Raw genomic sequence first — 22,182 nt, 5'->3', positions numbered from 1 at the left:
CTGCTGCGCAAGCGCAAGGACCTGAGTTCGATTCCTGGTATCAAAAAAACATGGGGGAAAAAGCGAAAGTTTAAGTGAAAGGGTCTCACTATGTAGCCCAGGCTGGTCTTGAACTCAGGGCAGTTCTCCTCTCAGCCTCCTGAGTGCTGGGATTACAGGCGTGGACCACCACAATGGGTGAAGAATTCGTTCTTACCAGCCAATGTGAAAGGTAAAAATCAGAGTGACTAAGGATACTACTTTTGTGGAATGCCTTCAGTCACCCATTAAGTACCAAAAGCACGGCTCTGGATATAGGGCCTATACAAGACACAAGACAGGGTAGCTTCTCATGAACATGCTGCACAGTAGCTATAATTGTTTGCTTGCTTTGTGTGTATGGGGGAAGGGGGTTTCCAATGCAAGGGGTGAAGCCAGGGCCTTGTGCATGCCAGGCGAATGCTCTTACCACTGAGCCGAATCCCTGCCTGTTGCCGTATATTTTACCTGCAAAGACAACTAAGGCAGGTGAACTCTCACAGGGTCTGATGGCTTCTGCTTCTCCCCACTGATCTGTGAAGATGCAGCAGCAAAATGTAGGCACAAGGGTCATTCACCAGAAAGAACTGACCTGCTCTTACCCACCTGGGTACCTCTGCCCAGTCACCACTTTCTCTGTGTGCTGATGAAGTCTTCCTATGGTAAGAACACTCTGCTGCATCCCTGTAACCTCAGCACTCTGGAAGGTAGCAAGAGGATCTCAAATCTGACCCCAGCTTGGACAACCTAGTGACTTAGATCCTATATCAAAATTAAGAAGGCTCTGGGGTTTGATTCCCAGTACTGCCCCAAAACAAGAGCAAAAACTTAACCCGAGGCATGATGGCACGTGCCTGTGATCCCAGTTACTCAGAGGCCAAGGCAGGAGGGTGTCAAACATCCAAGGGCAGCCTGAGCGATTTCACAAACCTCCTGGGGGACGTAGCTCAGCTTTACAGCACTTGCTTTCCAGGTGCAAAACCTTTGATTCAATCCCAAACACCACACACACACATAAACATTTAACACAATAAAAGTATCAGCTATTCCTTTTTAAAAATATTTTTTCCCTGTCTTGGGGATTGAACCCAGGACCTTGGCAATGTGCTACATCCTGAGCCCTTTGTACTGCGTCAGGTTCTCACCCAATTGCCCAGGGTGTGCTTGAATTTGTAATCCTCCTGCCTCAGCCTCTCAGAACATTAAAATTACAAAGCATGCACCACATGCCAGGCCCAGCAATTCCCTACACAGCCCAAGACGGTGAGATGTCAACATTTCTTCTCTACCCAGTGACATGTACAGATTAGGGTGGGCTGAGGCATGGAGTAATCCACAGCATGAGAAGCCCTCTCTAACCACAAGCAAAAGTCCTCAGAGCCACCTATGGGGGCACACTCCTGTAATCCCCACACCCAGGAGGCTGAGGCAGGAGAATTACAAATTTGAGGACAGCACGGCCTACACAGCAAGACCTGTCTCAAAAAAACAAAAAAAAAAACATTCTCTATGAGACCATTTTAACAAAAGCAAAGATTCTCAGGTTCAAGATGAAAGTACCTGAAAAATATACATGCACGCTTGGTGGGGGAAAAACATTCAAAATTTATTTTCCAACAGACGGACAGCATCAGCAGGTACAACTACAGGGGTCCTCCATAGATCATACATTCACAAGGCATTCTGAGCTCGACAGTGAGAAAGCCACTGGGGTGTTCTCATAACAGTATGCACTTCACAGTGTAAACAGGTACTATTATTGTGTTCTCTTACAATTCCAGAAGGAAAGGCACAACTTGGCAAAAACACTTTTTTGGATCCTAAAGTCAGGTGCAATAACTAAGTGACGGAACTTGGCGTAACAGTCTCGATCCACATTGCAACCAGGGGCTTCAGCAGTGGGAAAGACTTCTCTACCAGCAGCCGGGTCTTTTTTCTCCTTCCTCATTAAACTGCTAGAGCAATGTTTCACCATCTGCTCAATATTATTACATGTACAAAGGGGATTAAAAAAAGGAATCAAAGACATCTTGAACATCCAGCTGTTCCCACAGTATATCAACTCTTAGGTTTAAGATGGAGCCTGGAATACTTCAGCGGTCATCAAATAGGAAAATAGAGACTATGGCTACAAAAATAAAAAATAAATGAGGTAGATAAATTAAAGCTTTCACACCTAGGACTTGCCTGTTCCAGCTTCATAGCCTTCATGTGATACACCCAAGCAGGGGGAAAAAAAAATCTTCATTATTACTTGGCTTAAGTTGCACCATTTAAAAACAAAAACAAACATGTGAACTTGTGATACAAAATTTCAATCTTCCATGAGTTTCAAGAATGAAAACGCAGTTCTTCAAAACAGCCGGCACTGGTGAACCCCAAGTCAGCTGAGAATTCTGGCTCAGGCGCCCACCTCTCCTGGTGCCGGAAGACGAAGGCATCTGTGAAGTGGGGGCGAAGTGGGCACTCTGGGGCTCCAGGTGAACTGTATTTAAATAAGCAGCAACACGGACACTGGCTCCCTACAGACTACAGTAAGTCCACATGAGGGCATCTACCTAAGGTCCTAAGGTTGAAGGAATTTTGTTAATTCTGCAACCTTGTTGTTTTCTTTAAGTACATTCAACAAACAAAAACGAAACAAAAGATGGTAAAGGGTTGGGGGGAGCCACATCGAACTGGCCCCTAAATAGATGGCAAACCTTTGTCCATTACCCGCATAGAGTCAGCATGGAAGTGTACCGTACCTCACCCCCACAATTAGGCTAAGTCGTTGTCTTTTCCACTGTGGGGCAGTAAGTTCCAACTGGCACACTTCGACACAGGTGACAATCTTTGGAAAGAGTCACTCTAGGTTGTACAAAGCTTTTACGTATATAGTTTGTTGCAAGTAATAAAGCTACTTTGCAAGACCCGCTTCTTTCCAAAATTAAAAAAAAAAAATCTAGTCTGTTTTGGTATGAATTTTCTGGGGTTTTTTGTTTTGTTTTTCTTTTTTTCTTTTTTCTTTTGCTTTGCAAAGCAGCACAGCAACAATTGTGATTGTAGGATTACCCCAGGTTGGGTCACAACTGTAAACATCATTTGCATATCAGTAAGAAAAAAAGCAAACAGGAGATCGCCTGCATTCTCTTTCCACCAGACTTCTCTTTGAGTTTAGCTGACTGCGATCTTGTTTTCTTCCAGGAAGTGAGGGAATTGGTGTTTGGCAACACTGTCAGTAACACCTGGCTTTTCTGCCTCTGCGCTGACCCCAGACTGGGAGCCGTCCATCTTGGAGGCGGTGGCGTTACTCACGACCGAGCTGGCCCCCAGGGACACGGGCAGGGTAGGGATCCCGCTGCCCTGGATCACCGAGATCTCATTGGTCTTCATGGCCAGGCCTCCGTTGAGCATGCTGGTGTACTGGCTCCACACCACCGGGTCCACGCTTACTGAGGGCGACAGGATCTCCTTGGGAAACATTTCCGGCACTCGCTTTCCATCCGTACCCAGCAGAGCCATGGTGTTCTCGATGGCCAGCTTCCGCCCACGGCGAGCAGAGTTGTTGTTGGCCCCGTGGGTCATGTAGTGGACCTGGCAGGACAGGACAGGGAGATTCGGATCAGGTGGAGATTCAACTGATTATCGGCAAGCACAAATCTGCAGAGCAGTGTGGGCCCATCCAAACAGGGTCTTAGCATACTTTTGTATTTAGAAATTAGATTATGTAAAAAAAAAAAATTCAGATTATCTGGTCTTGTCTCGTGGAGGGGAAGAAAAATACCGCAGAACCTGGCAATATGTGTACATTTATGTGAACACCTGCTACTTGCTGGGAATGTTCCAAATATCACCGTTAATATTTACAGGTATACAAACGTCTCCAGGTAATGAAAAAGTGCAGAGCTTAACACACGCTTAAGTTTAAGGACAAGGAGGACTCTGAACAAGACAAAGATCGTATCACTCTCCAACTCCAGAGTGTGCTACTCAACTACCACGCTTACAAAATGAGAAACTAGGTGAAATATACCCCAAAATCTCTACTCTCCTTGGCGCGTGTGAATCTACAATTACTTGGATAAAAAAATTCACTTGGAAGTCATTTTTTAAAACACAACCTTCAATGCTAACACAGCTAATTACGTAGCATGCACCAGGCCCCGGGTGCTGTCTCCAGCACTGCAAAATGTAAAACTAAAAAGCAAATAAGTCTAGCCATCATCACTCAGAGAAAAGTAAACGTTGCTAGGAATGCCTCATAGTGGGAAGTGGATACAATCTAATTTAGACTGATTAATCTCTTCTGATGAAGAGATCCTGCTAACCCATTGCTCCTTCAACCTGGCTGCATTGCTCAGTTATCCTTTCAGCTTCCTTGTGCTAGGTACCAGGTTGAGTCAGGCGCTTTCATTTCACCTTTACTGTCATCCTCAGAGGTTTCCCAGTGATCCCAACAGCCTCAGCAGGTGACTCACTGAATCCCTGAGCAGCTGCTAAAGTGTAACTTGAAAGGCCACAGCCAGGAGCACTTGATACAGTGTACTCAAATCTCCAGTCTCATCATCCTTATACCCAGCAGAAGGGAGACCAAGGCCCAAAGAGTCAGCTGCCCAAGGCCTCTTGTGTCCAATAAAACCAGCAAAAGACACTATCCCCAAGTCTGCAACTTGGCTCAACTTAGAGCTATAATAGCACTTACTTGCACAAATAAGGCCCCGTGTTCAATCCACAGTACCACAAAACCCCAAACAAGTCTGCACAGTAGACCACAGGCAGGGCTAAGTGGAAACCTGAGCCCCTTCTTTGCAACTGCTTTGCACAAGCTGCTTTTAACCCTTCCATGGGCAACTCCTCCGAAGAAATCCACTCACCTTCCCAGCAATGACAACATGGACAATAACCCGGAGGCTACTCTCTATTTTAAACCACAGTGGTTGAACCCTGCAGGTCTGGTGGCAGACATAGGAAAAGCACCAGGAGTTTGACACCTTAGATAGTGAGAGCTTGTCTCAAAGAAAACAACCTCTAGTGCTACTGTACATGTTTATATTATACACACATTTAACTCATGGCATTTATTTCAACTAAGCAGTCCAGGGAACAAAAATACAGAGCAGGGGCTGGGGATTTAGCTCAGTTGAGCTGCCGCCTGCCTTGCAAGCTCAAGGTCCCAAGTTCAATCCCCTGTACCAAAAAACAAAACAAGGGGCCGGGGATTTAGCTCAGTGGTTTAGCTACCTGCTGCACAAGGGCAAGGACCTGAGTTCAATCCTCGATACCAAAACCCGCCCCCCCCCAAAAAAAACCAAAAACCAGAGCAGACTGCTCATGAAGTCTGCAAGGCGACACAAGTCCATACATGATCAACACTACCTTACAATTTACAGCAAATGTCATCTGTGTTTCCAGATCTTATTTCATGCATCTATTCTGTTTTGGCATTTTATTGTTGCCGTCTTTCTGCATGGCACCAGGAACTGAACTCAGAGCTTTGCACATGGTAAGCAGGCACTCTACCATAGAGCTACATCCCAGGCCTCACTTAACTATGGTTCAAAGAAATCAGGGTCTGAGAAAAAAGCACAAAGCAAACCACATCCTGCTTCAGGGTGGCACCACTTGGCAAATGCATCAATAGTTTTTTTTGTACCAGGGATCGAACTTGGGACCCTGTGCTTGCAAGGCAGGCTCACAGTGCCAGAGCTAAATCCTCGGCCCATGCATCATTACTTTATGTGCCATCAAGGCTAGGAAAAGCCATTACAAATTATGCATACAATGCTCTGCTATCCCGCAAAATTCAAGAACATCCCACTTTAAGATATTGCAGTGTGAGAAAATATACTTCTTTAAAAAATTTTTGAGGGGGCTGGGGATTTAGCTCAGTGGTTCTGTTGCCTGCCTCACAAGCACAAGTTCCCGAGTTCGATCCCCAGCACCAAAAAAAAAAAAAAAATTTTGAGGGCCAGGGATTTAGCTCAGTAATGCTACCGCCTGTCTCGCAAGGTCCCGAGTTCGATCCCTGGTACCCCCCCCCAAAAAAAGCCAGCTGTGAAATGCAATTATATATCCCATTTGGTCTTCTTTCCTTCCTCCCCTCCCCTCTTGAGTCCTGGGAATCAAACCCACGGCCTCACACATGCCAAGCCAAGTGCTCTACCACCAACTGAGCTACCCCAGCCCATCTAGTCCTCAGTGGCAAATCACGGAGCGCAGCAACACAGATGCTGCTCAAACCCCGGCCAACCCTCCCAAGAGTGTGGCGAACCCACCTTCAGATTGCCTTTGGTGGTGAACGCTCGCCCGCACACGTTGCACACGAAAGGCTTCTCTCCAGTGTGTGTCCGCTCATGGATCTGCAGGGCGCTAGCTGAGGAGAAGTTCTTCCCGCAGCGCGTGCAGGCGTGCTGCTTGGCTTGACGGCGGGGCTGGGCAGCCAACAGCGGAGTCATGCCTGGGGACATGGTGGAGGGGCCTACAAAGGTCCCGGGAACTTCAACTTTGACATAGGTGGGCTGTGCTCGGATAAACGTCGATGGCAGGCTGCTACGACCTGGTACGTGGAAGGGGAGAGAAATCCACACCTTTATCATCGACACCCTTTCATTCTTCAGAACAAAAGAAACCTGTCAAAACAACTGCCCAATAAGCAAGTGGAGAACACTTACAGGAAATTTCTACCTCAAAAGCAGCTTCCCTTGGAATTGCATCTTTGCATCAAGAATAACTAAAGAAAATTTACCATGTTGGTTTGTATAAAGGTATGGGCAGCACAGGAACACATGCAAGTCAAATTCAAATTTCTGCATCAAGTCACCTTTCAAATATGCCCAAACACTACCTTTGATTCTATGATACAGCTCTTCCCATTTTACAATTAATGACATAAATAAGTCCCCACAGTTGATAAAGTAGGTTGTTAGTCTTTTCCCCCTTCATCAGTGATTAATTTGTGAACATTCCAACAGGGAGTTGGAGCCCAGAATCACAGAACCATGGCTCATTTCAGTGACAGAAAAGCAGTGCCCACTGCTCAAATATACTTCTATTGGGATTTACTTATAATTACCTATGTCCCCATGGGCTCAAAGACAAAAATAAAGCTGGGTGTGGTGGTGCACACCTGTAATCCCAGCACTCGGGAGGCTAAGGCAGGAGGATCACTGTGAGTTCAAGGCCAGCCTGGGCTACATAGTGAGTTCAAGGTCAGCCTGAAATACATAGCGAGATCCTATCTCAAAAACCCAAGGGGGAAAAAAAAGACAATAAAAACCAATAAAACTTACTGTCCGTGCCTAATTGACATTAACCATTCATTATAAACCTAAAAAGTGTGTTCATTGCCAGGATAGAGGCAGTTATTATATCCCTCTACCCAGAAGTACAGAAATGCTAATCGCCCTACAGAGGACCTGCTTCAGATCATACTCCGTTTGTCAAGTTCAACCCAGGTTCCTTTTTGATGACCTTGAGCCCAAAACGGACATAAGTTAAATCCAAAGTTCTATCACCTTCCATCTCAGTGCGGCTGTTCTCGGAGCTCTCGGCTTTGACCCCAGTATCAGGGGACCGTGACTTGATGCTTTCCGCTTGGCTATTGGCCGGGGACAGTGGCTGGAAGGACATGGTTTCCACAGCATCTGGGCTTTGGCTCTGATACTCCTGGTCGCCCGCAAGCGAGGAATCGTCATTGGTCAGCCCGTCGCTCTCCACAGAGCCGTTCTCTCGGCTGTTCTGGCGCTGCAGGCCCAAAGGGGCAGGGCCCACCTTCCCTGGGGCATCCTGGGAAGCCACCACTGAGAACCCCAGAGTGGGCGATGGCACGTGGGTGCCGGGAAGTGGAGTGGGCACCTTGGAGGAGCCGCAGGGGGCATCGTGGGAGCCGATGTCGTCTACATCGATGCTTTTGACAACATCATCGTGGCAGGTGGCACCCGCGCCGCTGTTCTCCCTGAGCATGGTGGGCTCGGGACCCACAAGGTCACAGGGACTCCCGGGCAGGGGTGTGTTGGGGATCTGGCCGCCCATGTGCATGCGAATGTGCTGCTGCAGCATGACCGCGTTGGTGAACTTCTTCTCACAGATGGGGCACGAATGCTGCGTCTTCACAGACGTGCTGGTGCGGTGGACACCGAGGTGCGTCTTCAAGTTGCCTTTGGTGGAAAAGGCCCGGCCACAGATCTTACACTGGAATGGCCTCTCACCGGTGTGGGTGCGGTAATGCATCTTGAGGGAGCTCTGGCAGCTTAAGACTCGATGGCAAATGATACATTCATTGGGGTCGGTGGTGGCCTTGTCGATGTTCTCTACAAGCTGCTGCAATTTCAGGGTCTCTGACCCTGGCTCAGAGGGCCCACTCCCCTGGAAGCCACTAACCCTTGGGGGATTATGGTTGGGCCCCACCCCAGGCAGTGTGGGTGCACCCTCACTTTCTGGGGAAGGCCCGGGCTGCAGGTCACTGGGCAGTGGGCCACCCATGAGGTCCTTGGGGTTAGTCCCCGAGGGGATATGTTGACGTAGCCCTACGGGAGGGGTCCCTGTTACAAGGACAGGTTTGCTGTCTAAAGAGAGACTCGATTCATCTGCGGGGACAGGGACAGAGAGTGCACAGGGGACACCATTGCCTGCCACCACTTTGTCCTGGAATTCGGCAAACAGCTGGGGATTTGCCTTCACCTGGGGGTGACGGTGGAAGTGCACCTTGAGGTTGCCCTTGGTGGTGAAGCGATGACCACAGACCGAGCACACGAAGGGTCTCTCTCCAGTATGGGAGCGGAGGTGGATCTGCAAGGAGCTATCAGTCCCCAAAACCTTGCTACAGTACTTACACTTGTGCCTGTAGAGGACCGCCTCATCTTTGGGTTTGACATCCGCCGCGGAGATGGGGGGCTTCCCTTTCCCTTTCTTGGATGGGTCTAGCGCCACAGTGGAGAAAGGGCTCTGGAAGACCACAGAGCCCGGGGCCTGAGGTAGCAAAGCCCCCGGAAGTCGAGACATGACATTGGGGAGCACCCGAGTCCCATCCGGCTTCAGGGCAAAGGGCGCCAGCCCCGGGGACAGGGAGCCATGGGCGGGAGGGATGTTGGCGTGAGGTAGCTTGGCTGGTTTCAAGGCATCCAGAGACAGGCCTTGGCTTCCGGCCTTCTGGCTGAGCAAGGCCACGGCGGCTGACACTTGCTGGGACACATGGCTGCCCAAGGTCTTCAGGGCGTCAGCCCCGGCCACAGGCGAGTGGAGGGCGTGTGCGGCCCACATGTTGACCTGGACCCGGATCTGCTCCGTGAGCTGGATCTGCTGCAGCTGCTGCTGCTGCAGACACAAGATCTGCTCCAACACCCACGGGATGCTGTTGGGGCCGGGCACGGGCGTGGGGGACACGTCCACGCTGCGCTGGTTCACAGCCACCTTGGTGCCTCGCAGTGCCTGCAGAGTCACATTGGTGTTGGCCACTTTGCCTTTGGGTAAGAAGCTTATGTCCTGCGGGGCGGCTGGCAGAGCCGTCTCTGTCTTCAAGTACAGGACAGACTCTGCGCCCGGCTTCTCCTTCGCGTCCCCAGAGCTGCTGCTGCTCTCCCTATGGCCGTCCTTCCCGCCTGGGCTGGGTGGCTGGTGGCTCCGTGCAGCTCGGGAGAAGTCCTCGGAAGGCACTGGCCCCTCGCTGTCATTCATGATGAGGACAGGCGGGTTTTTAGTGCAATTTTTCTTATGTCCCAGGAGCTCAGAGAGAATAAAGAACTCGGCACAGCACTTGTCACAGACGTGGGTCTCCTCCCGTCGAGGCCGCTTTCCTGTGGTTCTGTCTCCATTCACTTCATCCCCATTCCCTGCGTGGCTCATTGGGACACCTGTGAAAGGAGAGAAAAAGCTCAGAATTCTGCCCCGTGAGGATGTCAGGCAAGCTTTTGGGGAGCTATGGTAACTCACAATGGGACAGAGCTGCATTAGCTCGGTCTCCATAGGCAGCAGAGTATGTAACAGAAAGTCACCGGACTCTGAATGAATGAACCCCCACTTATATTGTGGGATGATTTGTGTCCCCAGAATGGATACAGCCAAATCCTAACCAGTCCCTGCCCATACCCGCGACAGTATTTGGGTAGGGAACCAGGTCAAGTCCTGACCCCAATGTCTGCCAGCATTTTAAGAGACACAGAACATGGGGCTAGGAAGGCAAAGGAAGCCAACTGAAGACCTGCCCCAACCAGGTCGGTCTCCCTTGCACCTCTAGAGCCAGCCCTGATGTCACCTAAATGCAGACATTAGGCCCCTGGACTGTAAAGGAATAAATTTGTGTCAAGTCATTCAGTGTGTAAAGGCAGCCCTAGGAAACCCCGCCCCACTCCCAGCGCCTCTTTGAGCTGGCTTGCAGAGGCAAACAGATCTGCAGCAACGAGCAGGTCACTGGAACTTGCTCAGACCCCAGCTGCTGGAAAAGAAACCTACAGAAAATTATTCAGGCAGTCAATCTCATGAGCACCCACTTACCAGGGAGGATGCTAAAAGTTTAAAGGCACCAACAGTTAGGATAATAGCACTAAGTTCACTTAAAATATGGAGAACAGGGCCTGGGTGCAGCGGCAGGGCAGACACCTATAATCCCAGCACTTGGGAGGCTGAGGGAGGAGGATGGTTGTGAGTTTGAGGCCCGACTGGGCTACACAGTGAGTTCAAAGGCAGCCTGAACTATGTAGTGAGACTGTCTCAAAAAAAAAGAGCTACTGCTTGATCCAGCTCTACCACCCCTCAGTACAACCCTGAAGGGTCAACACACAGTAGGGATAGCTGCATTTCTGTGTTTACTATGGCACAATGTACAGTAGCCATGAGGGGCTCGTCTAGGCACCCATCACAGATGAATGAAGAGACTGTGTATATACACAACGGAATATTGCTCAGCCTGTAAATTATGTCATTTGCAGGAAACGGAATGGGAGATCATCTTCATTTGGACATTAAAAGGGGAAATAACCGGAAAGAATAGAAATGGGATTAATAGATCAACATCCCCCATTTATACCTCTACTGTTATAGTTCTATTCCTCTGGAATAAAACAGATGATCTTCAATCTAGGATTATTTGATGCTTTTTTTCAACTTAATGATGGTGGCTGGGAAAGAAACACAACTTTGATAAACAAAGTATTTGGAATTCTGAGGTTTTGGGTTTTTTGTTTTTTTGTTTGGAACCGGGGATCCAACTCAGGTCCTTGTGCTTTCGGGGCAGGTGGCGGATCCACTGAGCTAAACCCCCAGCTGTTTTTTTTTGTTTTTTTGAGACAAGATCTCACTAGGTGGTTGAGGCTGTCCTTGAACTCACTATGTAGCTCAGGCTGTCCTTGAACTTACAGTGATCTTCCTGCCTCAGCCTCTGGAGCACTGGGATCACAGGTGTGCGCCGCCATGCCTGGCTCAGGAACTCTGCATTTTGATCTTTTCCTGGGGATTCGCTTGCCATGCTGGGCAGCGGAAATGAGCAGCAGCTCCCAAGCAGCTGCCCACACCCAGTCAGTCACTGGGGTGCAACCAACACGCTAGGTCAGCGCTATTGACTGCATTTTCCACTTCCAATATTTTCAACTTATGATGGGGAAATCCCATTGTGGTAAGTCAAGGAGCATCTGTCTACAGAAAACAAAACAAAGCAAAACAAGCTGTCATGTTTTGAGGAAAGTTTTATTCTTAAAAGGAGGAGGGGGTGCTAGGGATGTCCGTAGCTCAGTGTCAGAGCGGCCCTTGGTTCAAGCCTCAGCACTGAAAAATAACAAAAAAGACCAGCTCATAGATTTCTTTGGTATCACCTGACTCCCACCTGAGAACTGCGTTATGGCCAGAAGCCTCGTGGACAGGGTCTGCTCTCATCTCCCTGGTGCCCTGTCCAATAGGCCCATCCTTGATAAAAGATCCAGGCACACTTAGACTCAGCAACTCTGGACTTATGACTAAACCATATGTACATTTGTACAAACATACAAAAATCCATCTATCAAGGAGGTTATTTTTCCCCAGAAATGTTTATAGCAGAAAAAAGAGTAAATTTTGGTTGCCCTTAGGATGAAGTGGTATATGCCACAGAAGTTAGGTGAGAGTGTAAAATTAACTTTTTGTTTAAAATGAAACCTCTGTATGAAATATACATAATTCCCAGGACAAGAAAGTACCAGGGATAGTCCCAAAAGGTGTAGTATGAAACTTGTCCTAGCCAGGCATGGTGGTGCATGGTTGTGATCCCAGCACTCTAGAGGCTGAGGCAGAAGGATCCCCAAGAGTCTGAGGCCAACCTGGGCTACTTAGTGAGTTCAAGACCAGCCTGAAATGCATAGTGAGACCCTGTCTCAAACAAACAAACAATAAAGTGGACCTACATTATATATGCTGCTCTACAGACAATTGCCTAAGAATTATTTCAGAGGAGAAGGGGCAGAGAACAGGATGTATACAGAACGTATTCTCATTGGAGTTTGCACATAAGGACATAAATCTGTTCCTGGAAAATTTGAAATGATACAAGAGAAACTGCTGCAGATGTCCACCTGCTAGAGAGCGTGTGTCTAGGAGTTTGAGGTGGAATACTCTTCACTAGATATACTTTATGTACTAAAATATTCTTTTCTTTGGGGGTCATGCTAGGGAATCAAACCCAGGCATCCCCAGCTCTTAATCATTTTTTATTCTATGGCAAGGTCTTGCTAATTTGCTAAACTGCCCAGGTTAGGCTCAAATTTGCAATCCTCCTGCCTCAGCCTCCCAGAGTGCTGGGATTATGGGTGTGTCACCAGGCCTGCCACTAAGACATCTTTTGAATTAGCATCAAACAAGTCCAAGACATAAAGCTACTTTCTGAGCCAAGCCCATCTCTTCACTTTATCATTTCATCTCAGCTATTCTACTTTTAGAATATTCTAAGAAGGCTCATGCTGTTTATTCTATTCCACTTTTTAAGGGTCAAAGGAAACTATGACCACCCTGCTCAAGTAAGAACAGCATCAGACACCAGTCTTATAGCTTAACTCATTTATCTTTGTAGCCTTTCACTCCCATTTTACAGATGTGAAAATTGAGGCTCAAGACATACTGAAGTTGCTCGAGGTGACACTGCCACCAAGAATAAAGAGCAAGGGCAGAATTCCTAAATACTATTTAAGAAGGACAATAAAATGACACCTAGTTCATAACTGTTTCTTCTACAGCTCATTTCAACTCTCTATGGATAATTTTAATATTTTCCCCCAAATGCCCCTCTCTCACGAAATTTTAGTAGCACAAATATATGTGCTTATTATATGCTTATATATTGCAGCTCCTCCATGGGCCACAGTTTTTAATGCCGTAAGTTTCTCCTCTTCCTACAATTTTCATCCTTTTGGGCCAATCTCCTCTCATTCAGCGGTTGCAGGCTTCTCACTTGTTTTATTCAATGCTCGATGCTCGAGATGGAACCCACAGCTTTCTACACAGAAAGCACGGTCTCTACCCTGAACTACATCCCAGCTCCTAAAGCAAGCCTTCCTGAGCTGGGGTCCACGGGATGAAGAAAACCAAACTTAGTCAATCACTAACAGGAACTAAAAACGAACATTTCTTCCAATTAGACATGTAAGGACCACACCAAAGTGCTGTTAGCAGAACCTGTGACTCACGTCGCCAACAGAAACTGCAACTATTTTCATACAGTGTTGTCACATTGCCTTGAAAATCCTAGTGATAGCCTGACAGGATGCTAGTTCTTATTTATTCTTTATTAATAAAGTAGCATGTTATTACAGTCTGTGAGGGGATTGTTTCCAGGATCTCTGCGATCAACTGGAGACATGTGTGGATGATCAGGTTCTTTACATAAAATGGTATAGGATTTACTCAGGAGGATCAAGAGTTTGAGGCCAACCTGGGCTAGACCTTATCACAATAAATACGTAAATAAATGGGATTTGTGTTCAACTTGTACACCCTATATACTTTGTATGTAACACAATGTAAATGCTATGTTATACTAGTATATTGTTTAGGGAGCAAGGGCAAGAAACAGAAATCTATAAAGACAAAAGTACAGATGCAGTTTTTTCCTGAGCATTTCCGACCCCTGGCTGGTTGAATCCAGAGGCACAACCTGCAGAGATAGAGGGCCAACTGTGTACCCCAAATGTCTTCATTCCTGAGAACTACACTCTGGTGTGATTTGTTCCCTTGCTTTTCTACGTAGTTTCAAAATCATGTTCAGAAGGGATCTATGGCACAAAAAAGGTTAAACTCCTGGCCCTACAAGGATCCACCCATCCCCAGTGATTTACAGCCTGCAAACCAGCTGCCCGCACTGTATACACAAGCCCACCTCTGCTGCAGCCTCCCAGAAAACATCCCACTTGAGTCTTAAAACAGCAGCAGCTATTTGCTTATGCGGTAAAAAGGACTTCTATATCCACACCACCATGGGCAAATACTAAAACCGTATTTGCCGGGCAGTCAGAGGACTCAGTCAGGAACAATCGCTGGGCATGCTTAAATTAACTCGAAAGGAAAAAAGCAAAGTTCAGAGGGATTACACTGCAATGAGTTTCTCTCCCTCCACCCCACCCCCACCCCGAATTTTAGGAATGTTATCTCTCCGCATCTAGTTATCCAATAAGTTGGAAGAATGCAGTAAACCCAGCAGGGGTCTTGGATTCAATCACTGCCAAATGGATAGAAAATACTCTTACTATTGTATAGGAAGAAAGTTAATCTACTGGAGGCCAATCAAATTCTGGAGACACTAAAACACTTAACAAAATAAAACCCTGTATATCTTGATAAAAGCATGAGTCAAGCTTATCTTTTTTCTCATTCCTATATTAAAGGACAATGAGGAGATTAACTAAGTACACAATATCTTCCACCCTCCCCCACACCTAGGATAAGCGCTTACCAAAAAGAAAAAAAGGAAATTTTCCCCAAAGCAACTGTACTGAACCAGTTGAAAGTGCCCTTTTACTAGTGCAACGCTGAGGGCTCAAGCGTTTAACTCCATTTGTAGATAGCAAATCGGACCTGAAATTAAGATTCTACCTAATGAAGACCTAAAAACATGAGGTTTCAGTCTTGGATCAAAGTTCAGGGGCTCCGTACAGAGGAAAAGGGTCAAGGAACAACTCATCGGCGGCTAAGGTGCTAAGGTGCGTGATCTCCTTTATCAAGACTCCAGAAGTGTTTTGCAAACTCCATGAGGGCAGGGTTTTTGTTCTTCCTTCGGCTGTGCCTGGAGAACAAAGCCTGATACAGGGCCGGGGATTTAGCTCAGTGGTTCCGTGCCTGCCTCGAAACCGCAAGGACCCGAGTTCAATCCCCGGTACCAACACCCCCCCCCCCAAAAGCCTGATACAGATTGGGGGGTGGGGGTGGCAGAGACCAGCCAAACAGTTCTTGTTCCGATTTAGAGGCTTTTAAACAAGTTTAGAGGTTTTTAGAAGTGCCCAAGTTAAAGGTGATTAGAAAGGAAACTTCTTAAATTATTTTCTCCATCTTTTCCCAGGGCATATGGCCCAGGAAAGGAGCCAACCAAAGGCAAACACTTATTTCCTACTCACTTCTCAGGGACCTTTTCATCTCAAGCTTGCAAAGGCTCTTCTGAAATAGGGTAGAGGGGTCACCGGACCCAACCAGTTTACTAAACATGGCTTTTGCCTCTTGAAACAAGGAAGAAAACTCTATTCTGTCACCAACTGCTACAAGACGTGTAACAGGACTCCTTGAATTCAGGGCCAGGCTAATATCCTACAGGACAGGGAACCACGGGCAAAGCCACTGCCACCAGGGGCTGCAATTTACTCTCTAGTGAATAAAAATGGGAGTTTTGAGAGAATTAAAGATAATGTACTTGAGGTCTCCAGCCTGGGGTCTAGCACACAGTAGGTTATTTCTACAGAATTATTTCAATTAGCAGCTCAATACCATCTCCACCAAACAGCAAAGCCGAGAGCATTGTTCCTTTGAACAAAATGAACTACTGATCACATTCCCAACACAAAATAGTCCTTCCGTAGTTGAAATCTTCTATTTTATTGCAACTATATAAAGAACCCAAAAGCTAAGCCCGGGGGGTGGGGGGTGGGATTAAGGTATCCCCAATGTTACAAGTGAAATATAACCAGAGCAGAACGCAGACCCCACTTAAAGTGTCATCCCCAAAACCCAACCAACCAAACAACCCCACCAGCTTCGCAGGCACCCACCCACCACCTCGCATTTGACGGGAGGAAATGCTCACCTTCTCCAGCCTCCCAAAATGGTTCCCCAGCCTCCCACCTAAGAGGAAGCTTGCTAAGCGCCAACATGAAAGACAAAGTATCATTTACTTATGCACAAGGGAGGGTGGGCTACAGTTCTATCAGGCGCAGAATGTATTTCACATTGCAACTTATCTTAATGAATGGAAAAGGGGCTGTGGCGAAATTGCAGCCGATCTTCCTTTTAGGGAAATCAGAGTAGACCAGAGTAAACGTTAGCCTAGGCCAGTGTAGTTCACTTTAGGCGAGAAACTGGGGCTAGGAAGTTATTTGAAACTTGGGAATCTTAATCGTAGAAGGTTGTAATCCAGTTTAGCACAAAGGGCATTTGAAACCCTTTTGAGAAAATGCTAATTTTCCTTTAAGTAGTGTTAGTCCCCTCCTTGACCACCTGCGGATTTTTTGATCTGCTAATTATTGCCTGGACTTCATTTTCTCCTCTCCAAAAACCACGTTCTCAAACGGCGTAGTAAAATAAGAACGGCCCAGTCTTAATTTTAAAAAAATGATCCCCATCATCTTAAAATAAGAACGGCCCAGTCTTAATTTTTAAAAAATGATCCCCATCATCTATATGGGGGTTGATCAAATGCAAACATCCAATATGCAGCCATTTATAGCGCAGTGCTTGGAAAACTACCTCCTGTCCCAAGACAGCAAACGAGGATTCTTCAAACATTCTAGGATCGAGGAATTCTTTCAAAGAATTCCAAACAGCTGGGAAAGAATAGCTGACGCAGTTGGCGCAGTTGGCGACCGAGCAGGTGAGCGGCACAAGTCCGCGGGGGCGCCCTTCCCCGGCCGGGTCCGGCCCTCGCCCGGCTCCCCACTCACCAGGTGTGAGTCAGCCTGCGCAGGACCCGCCTCCCCGCCGCGGGCTCGGCTCCAGCAGGGCCTCCAGGGGGCGCCCGCGCGCAGCCCGGCCGGCCGGCCGGCCGCACCGAGCCAGTAATCAATAGAGCAGCCCTTTCCCAAAACCGCAGTGGGAGCGCACGGCCGGGCTCGAGCTCCTGCCCCAGGCTCAGGTGAACGCCAGCCCCGGCCGGCGTAAATCTCAGCAGCTCTGGCGTAACAAGCTCTCCCTGAAGGTGCCAACAACTACCCAGAGCCCCACTAGCGTGCGCCCACCCAAAACGAAGGGGGAAGGGGAGGTCAGAGCAGCACCAGGGGAGGGGTCAGGGCGCGGAGCTCGCCCCTCCTCTCCGGAGGAAGCGGGCGGGCCGAGGGTTTTAACCCTTTTGTTCCAGGTGGGCCAGGCCACCAAGCCTCTCCCCGCTCCCCCCGTCCCCAAGAGAGGCACAAAGAGTCCACCTCGCCGCCCGGACCTCGACGGTGCGCAGCCCTGCTCATCGGACGCCCCGAGAGTGCGCGGCTGTGCTCGGGGCCAAACTAGTGTTTCTCACGTTCCCTGCAAACAAGTGTGCGGAGGGAGTGATTTCATTCAGTATTATGAACTCGGGGAACTACATTCCCTCCCTGGCCAAAAGGGGAAGGCGGGGGTGCCAAGAAGCAGCGACCGTCCGCTGGCCACAGCCAGCGCCGGAACTGGGCGCGGAGCACCGGGCGGCCGCGCGCGGGGACTCGGGGGGCGCGGGACGAGGCCGGAGGTCACGGCGCCCCTCCCCCCGCGCGTATGCTCAAAATTTAGCAGGCGACGATTTGGCGGGCCGGGCGGAGGGGGCGGGAAACCGGCTGGCCCCTAACCCTCCCGGGCCAGTGACGCTGGCCGGGACGGGATCGGCCCCCGCCCCGGCTCCCGAGCTCCGCTCGCCCCGGGAGGCGCTGGCGCGGAAGCGTGGGCCGGGTCCACCCCGGGAGCTCGCCGGGCCACGACCGCCGGCCCCGGCCCCGGCCCCGGCCCCGGCCCGACCTCTCCCCCTTGCGGGCGCGCAAGTGCAGAGCCGGGCTCCCCAGAAAGGGCGTGCGCGGAGCGAGGCGGGCGCACCTCGGGGGCTCGTCCGGCGCCGGGTCCCGCGGCCGGCACCCCTCCGACTGGCCACGGTTATTTTTAGGAAGTCGGAAATCAAAGATGGCTGGAGGTCAGGCCCCGAAAGGTTAGGGCGAAGATCGGCAGGCGGCGTAGCCCGGGGGAAAGGGCGAAACCCAAAAAAGGCGAAATAAACGCGAAAAGACCAACACGGCCCCTTCCTTCTCCCGAGCCCTCCCGGCCCGCGGCGCGCGGGTGGCCGGGACCCTGGCCCCCGGGGGGGGGGGTCGCGTCCCCTCCCCCACTCGGCCTGGGAGGGGCGCGCGCCCGGGACCGCGCAGCCGGGGGTCCGCCCGGTGCGCCCCTCCTCCCCTCCGAAGACCCCCCGCGGGCGGCGGAGGGTGGGGAGCCCCAGGGTCTCTTTTCTTTAAAAAGCGGCGCCAGGGAGGGAGGGAGGGCGTGAGGGAGGGAGGGGGGCCTAAGTTACGGGAGGGGGACACTGGGGAGGGGGGTGGAACCAATTAAGAAAGGGGCTGAGGACCAGGCGAGCGGGACCTTTCGGGAGTGCGGGAGACGGGGGAGAGCGGGGTCAACTTTACAATAAGAGGGAGAGGGAAAAGTGTAAACCCTGCAAGGACGGAGAGCCGGGGCAGAGGCTGCTCCCTCCCGGAAAGGAGCCGCAAAGCGCGCTCCGGCCCCGCAGCCCGCGCCCTCGAGGGTCCCGCGGGCGCCCGGGAAGCGCCCTCCCGCCCGGGCGCCGCAGCCCCACTCACCCGGCTCCCCCGCCGCCGGCGCCGCTGGGGCCGCATCTGCAAGCTCTGGGGTGGGCTGCTGCGGAGGCTGCTCGCCCTGGTCCTCCTCGGAGTTGATGTGCTGGGGTTTCGCCTGCTTGCGCCTCGACATGGTGCCAGCATCGGGGCGCCGGGAGAGCCGCGGTTATTTGGCCTCTCCACCACAAATTCCTGGAGTTAGGAAATTTACCCCCCTTCGGCCCGAACGCGCATGTCCCAGTAATTATTATTATCAATAATGCATTGCGATTTATCATGAGCCCTGACAGCTGATTGGCCTGGGTCCAAGACCTCAGAGATCATTTAAATAAGCCCTCATTGATCAGGGAGGGGCGAGGCATTCTGGGCTTTGTAGTCCGGCCCTACATGTGACAAAGGCGTGTTCATCAGGGGAGCGCAGCTAATTAGCATCCTGGCTCAGATTGGCTGTGGCGAAGACGAAATGAGAGGGGACCCATCCTCACTCCGACTCGGAGTCCTCGGGGAGGAGAGGAAGAAGGGGGGAAATGCGCGCTTATTAAAAACTAGGGCGCGCGTGAAAAATAGTGTGCTCCAAAAATTGCTTTTGTGAGGTTGATGTCCACCAGCTGAGGGGGGAGGTCTCTTCACGGTGGGACACCTTGGTTCAGCTTTTAGATCTCCAAATACAAAAACTGTGTCGCCTTCCATCTTCTTTCTGATGGAAGTGTTGAAACTGAGTTTGAGACCACTGAAGAATGGTGAATCGGTTTTATTCTGCTTTGCGCCCATCTCCGCTCTTAAAAAGGCCCTCGACTTACCAACCTTCACCCTAAGCGTCACCGCGATTCATCACCTTTCCATGGGTAGCAGTGGGCCCCAGGATTCCAACTCACAAGGATCGGTTTGTTGTTACACTGTGAACTTTTTTTTGGTGAAACTTTAAAATATCTGGCTGCTAAACATAAAAAAGTCAGATTAAAAGCAAGCATAGCCGAGATAGTATCAAAACAGCGAGCAATTGCATTTCTTCCTCATGAGACATGAATGTCTGATAACATCATATTTTATTACTGAAACAATGCTTTTACATCTTCCGTGGGTTAGCAGTGAGGACGCCCAGAGGAGCTGGCTGTTACTAATCATCACTGGGGGTTTTGGCAGTGCAGACTTTATTACAGAAAAGATATATATAGTTCAGAGTGTATCATCCTAGCATAGGGATGCCTTGAATTTTGCAAAAGGGTGTGTGTATCGTATTTACACCATAAATCTATATAAATTGATCTGGCTAACTGCCTTACACAATGCTCCATAAAGGCTGAAAGAATGATGAAATCTTCAACCTTGCAAGTCTGGTGTTTCCCTGCTGCTCCCGGACAAGCACCTCTATTTGACATTTACTTCATTGTAAGAGACTGCGAGGATATAACCCCTGCCTCCCCATTTGTGCATTGCGTTTTCTTGATTAGTTATTTGCCGTGCTCCTGGCTTGGAAGAGGTGCTTGTGAGCTCATCAGGAGTCCAAGCAGTGCAGTGTGGAGCTCATCAATGTGTTCAGCTGGGTGTTTGGACGACCAGAAATTGGAAATAAATCCACTCGATCATGTTTTTGATATTGGAGACTATCAATGCAAACTTACTGAAGAAAGGGGTAACTTTCAGTTTTTGAGCCGCTGCTTGAAAATGTTTTGCATTGTTTTACGTACATTGTCTAAAACAAATAAGAATTGCAGCCAGTCAATTGGAAATAGCAGAAATGGAAAAGTAAGAATTTGTTTTAACAATACATAGATGGGGTTTAGAATTGTGATACTGAGTAAAAAAGCCAATTAGCACCTGCCTCACTGACTAATCTACTGATATTCCCAACACCTTTTCTGTGTAGGGCAGTGTGGCGGGCGATGTAATTTACAATCTAAATGAACGAACAGTAAAAATATTGGTGGTTTAAGGAAAATTTCCCTGAAAGTACAGTCGCTGGTATTGATTTATTTTAACAAGTGATAGTTTAAACATGTTACCATTTCTGTATAGTGGTAAAATTGTGGCACTGAAATTTCCAAGTGAAAATAATAAGAACTGATTAAGCCCTAAGTAATGCCACAGGCTGCACAGAAAGCACGTGGTTTCTTTTTTATCTTCATAAAGTCAGCACTGTTATCTATTTTGAAAATGAGGAAACTTGCCGGGTATGGTGGTGCAAGCCCGTAATCCCAACACTCAAAAGGCTGAGGCTGGAGGATTGCAGCAAATTCAAGCCCAGCCTGGGCTGGCTACACAGTGAGTTCAAGTCCAGACTGGACTACATAGTGAGAACCTGTCTCAAAAAAAAAAAAAGAAAGAGAAGAAACAGTTTTGAAGACAGGAAGTAATTTAACTAGTCACTTCCGAAGTCCGACTCCAACAGTTTTTTCTATCACATTTCAATACCTACGATCCAGCAGTAACTGAATATAGACAAGATATCTAAACCACAAAAACTGGTCCAGTAAACATATGCTACATTAAAACTCCCTGAAAAATCTAGGGTCTATGGAAGTCACTCCAGCCAATGCTGAGAAGTTTCCCTCAATGGGAGCCTCCTGTGAAGGGCAACAGAAGGACACAGTACATATTTTGCACCAAGAACTAACTGAAGAGCTACACCCTAGAACAGGTAGGTAGAAGTGATGTGAGAGCCCAGAGCAAAGCAGACAGTGAATGGAAGATGAGTGGTGAATCCCTCATCTAAAACTAGTATTCAGTTATTTAGAATTCCATAAGTAATCAAAAGCTCTGGGTGGGACTAGATTTAGAAAAGAAAAATGATCAAAATAAAAGATCATTAAACTTTTAGTTTATTTTTTGTTTTGCTTTCCTTGGGTTTGTTTGTTTTGTTTTGTTGTTTTGAGACAGGAGCTTGCTCCATGGTTCAGGCTGGCCTTAAACCCGTAACGTAGCCCCCAAGCTGGCCCCACACTGACTCCGCACTCCTCCTGCCTCAACCTGCCAAGTGCTGGGTTTACAGGTGTGCACCCGCCCCCCAGCTGGTGATTAAACTTTTTAAAGCTAATGTCTTTTATTAGATGATTGGGATTTTTTTTTTTTTTTCGGTTTTTTGAAGCAGGGTCTCCCTTTGTAGTTCAGGCTGTCCCTGAACTCACTACTGTAGCCCAGGCTGGCCTCAAACTCACAGCAGTCCTCCTGCCTCAGCCTCCTGAGTGCTAGGATTACAGGCGTGCACCACCACGCCTCACTTGATTGA

At 48.9% G+C, this 22,182-nt stretch overlaps 1 protein-coding gene across 2 annotated transcripts; it reads right to left on the bottom strand.

Annotated features, from left to right (window-relative positions):
* Positions 1-1,606: 1,606 nt before the first annotated feature.
* Sall4 (spalt like transcription factor 4) lies at positions 1,607-19,326 on the bottom strand. Of its 2 annotated transcripts, none has more exons than XM_004858038.3 (4): positions 18,960-19,326; positions 7,515-9,848; positions 6,276-6,556; positions 1,607-3,594 (listed from the first exon to the last, which is right to left on the bottom strand). In XM_004858038.3, the coding sequence occupies exons 1-4, from the start codon at positions 19,087-19,089 to the stop codon at positions 3,175-3,177; spliced, it is 3,165 nt and encodes a 1,054-aa protein (XP_004858095.1). In that variant the 5' UTR covers positions 19,090-19,326; the 3' UTR covers positions 1,607-3,174. The 2 variants fall into 2 exon arrangements, with proteins under 2 accessions (XP_004858095.1, XP_021094740.1); XM_021239081.2 differs by having other exon boundaries at positions 8,832-9,848; positions 18,960-19,324.
* Between the last annotated feature and the right edge of the window lie 2,856 nt (positions 19,327-22,182).

The sequence above is a fragment of the Heterocephalus glaber genome, unplaced genomic scaffold (assembly GCF_053883595.1).
Source record: "Heterocephalus glaber isolate CG9 unplaced genomic scaffold, H.glaber_assembly_v1.0 deba00001673, whole genome shotgun sequence".
Classification (NCBI taxonomy): domain Eukaryota; kingdom Metazoa; phylum Chordata; class Mammalia; order Rodentia; family Bathyergidae; genus Heterocephalus; species Heterocephalus glaber.
Note: the sequence above shows the minus strand (reverse complement) of the source record. Positions and strands in the feature narration are given on the sequence as shown.

Bases quoted from the DNA above. Each gene is read 5' to 3' on its own strand.
- Sall4 (XM_004858038.3), bottom strand. From the start codon at position 19,089: ATGTCGAGGCGCAAGCAGGCGAAACCCCAGCACATCAACTCCGAGGAG. The intron at 6,557-7,514 runs GTGATAGAACTT...TCCACGTACCAG, and splicing joins CAGCCGCACTGAGATGGAAG to GTCGTAGCAGCCTGCCATCG. The intron at 3,595-6,275 runs GTGGGTTCGCCA...CTGTCCTGCCAG, and splicing joins CCACCAAAGGCAATCTGAAG to GTCCACTACATGACCCACGG.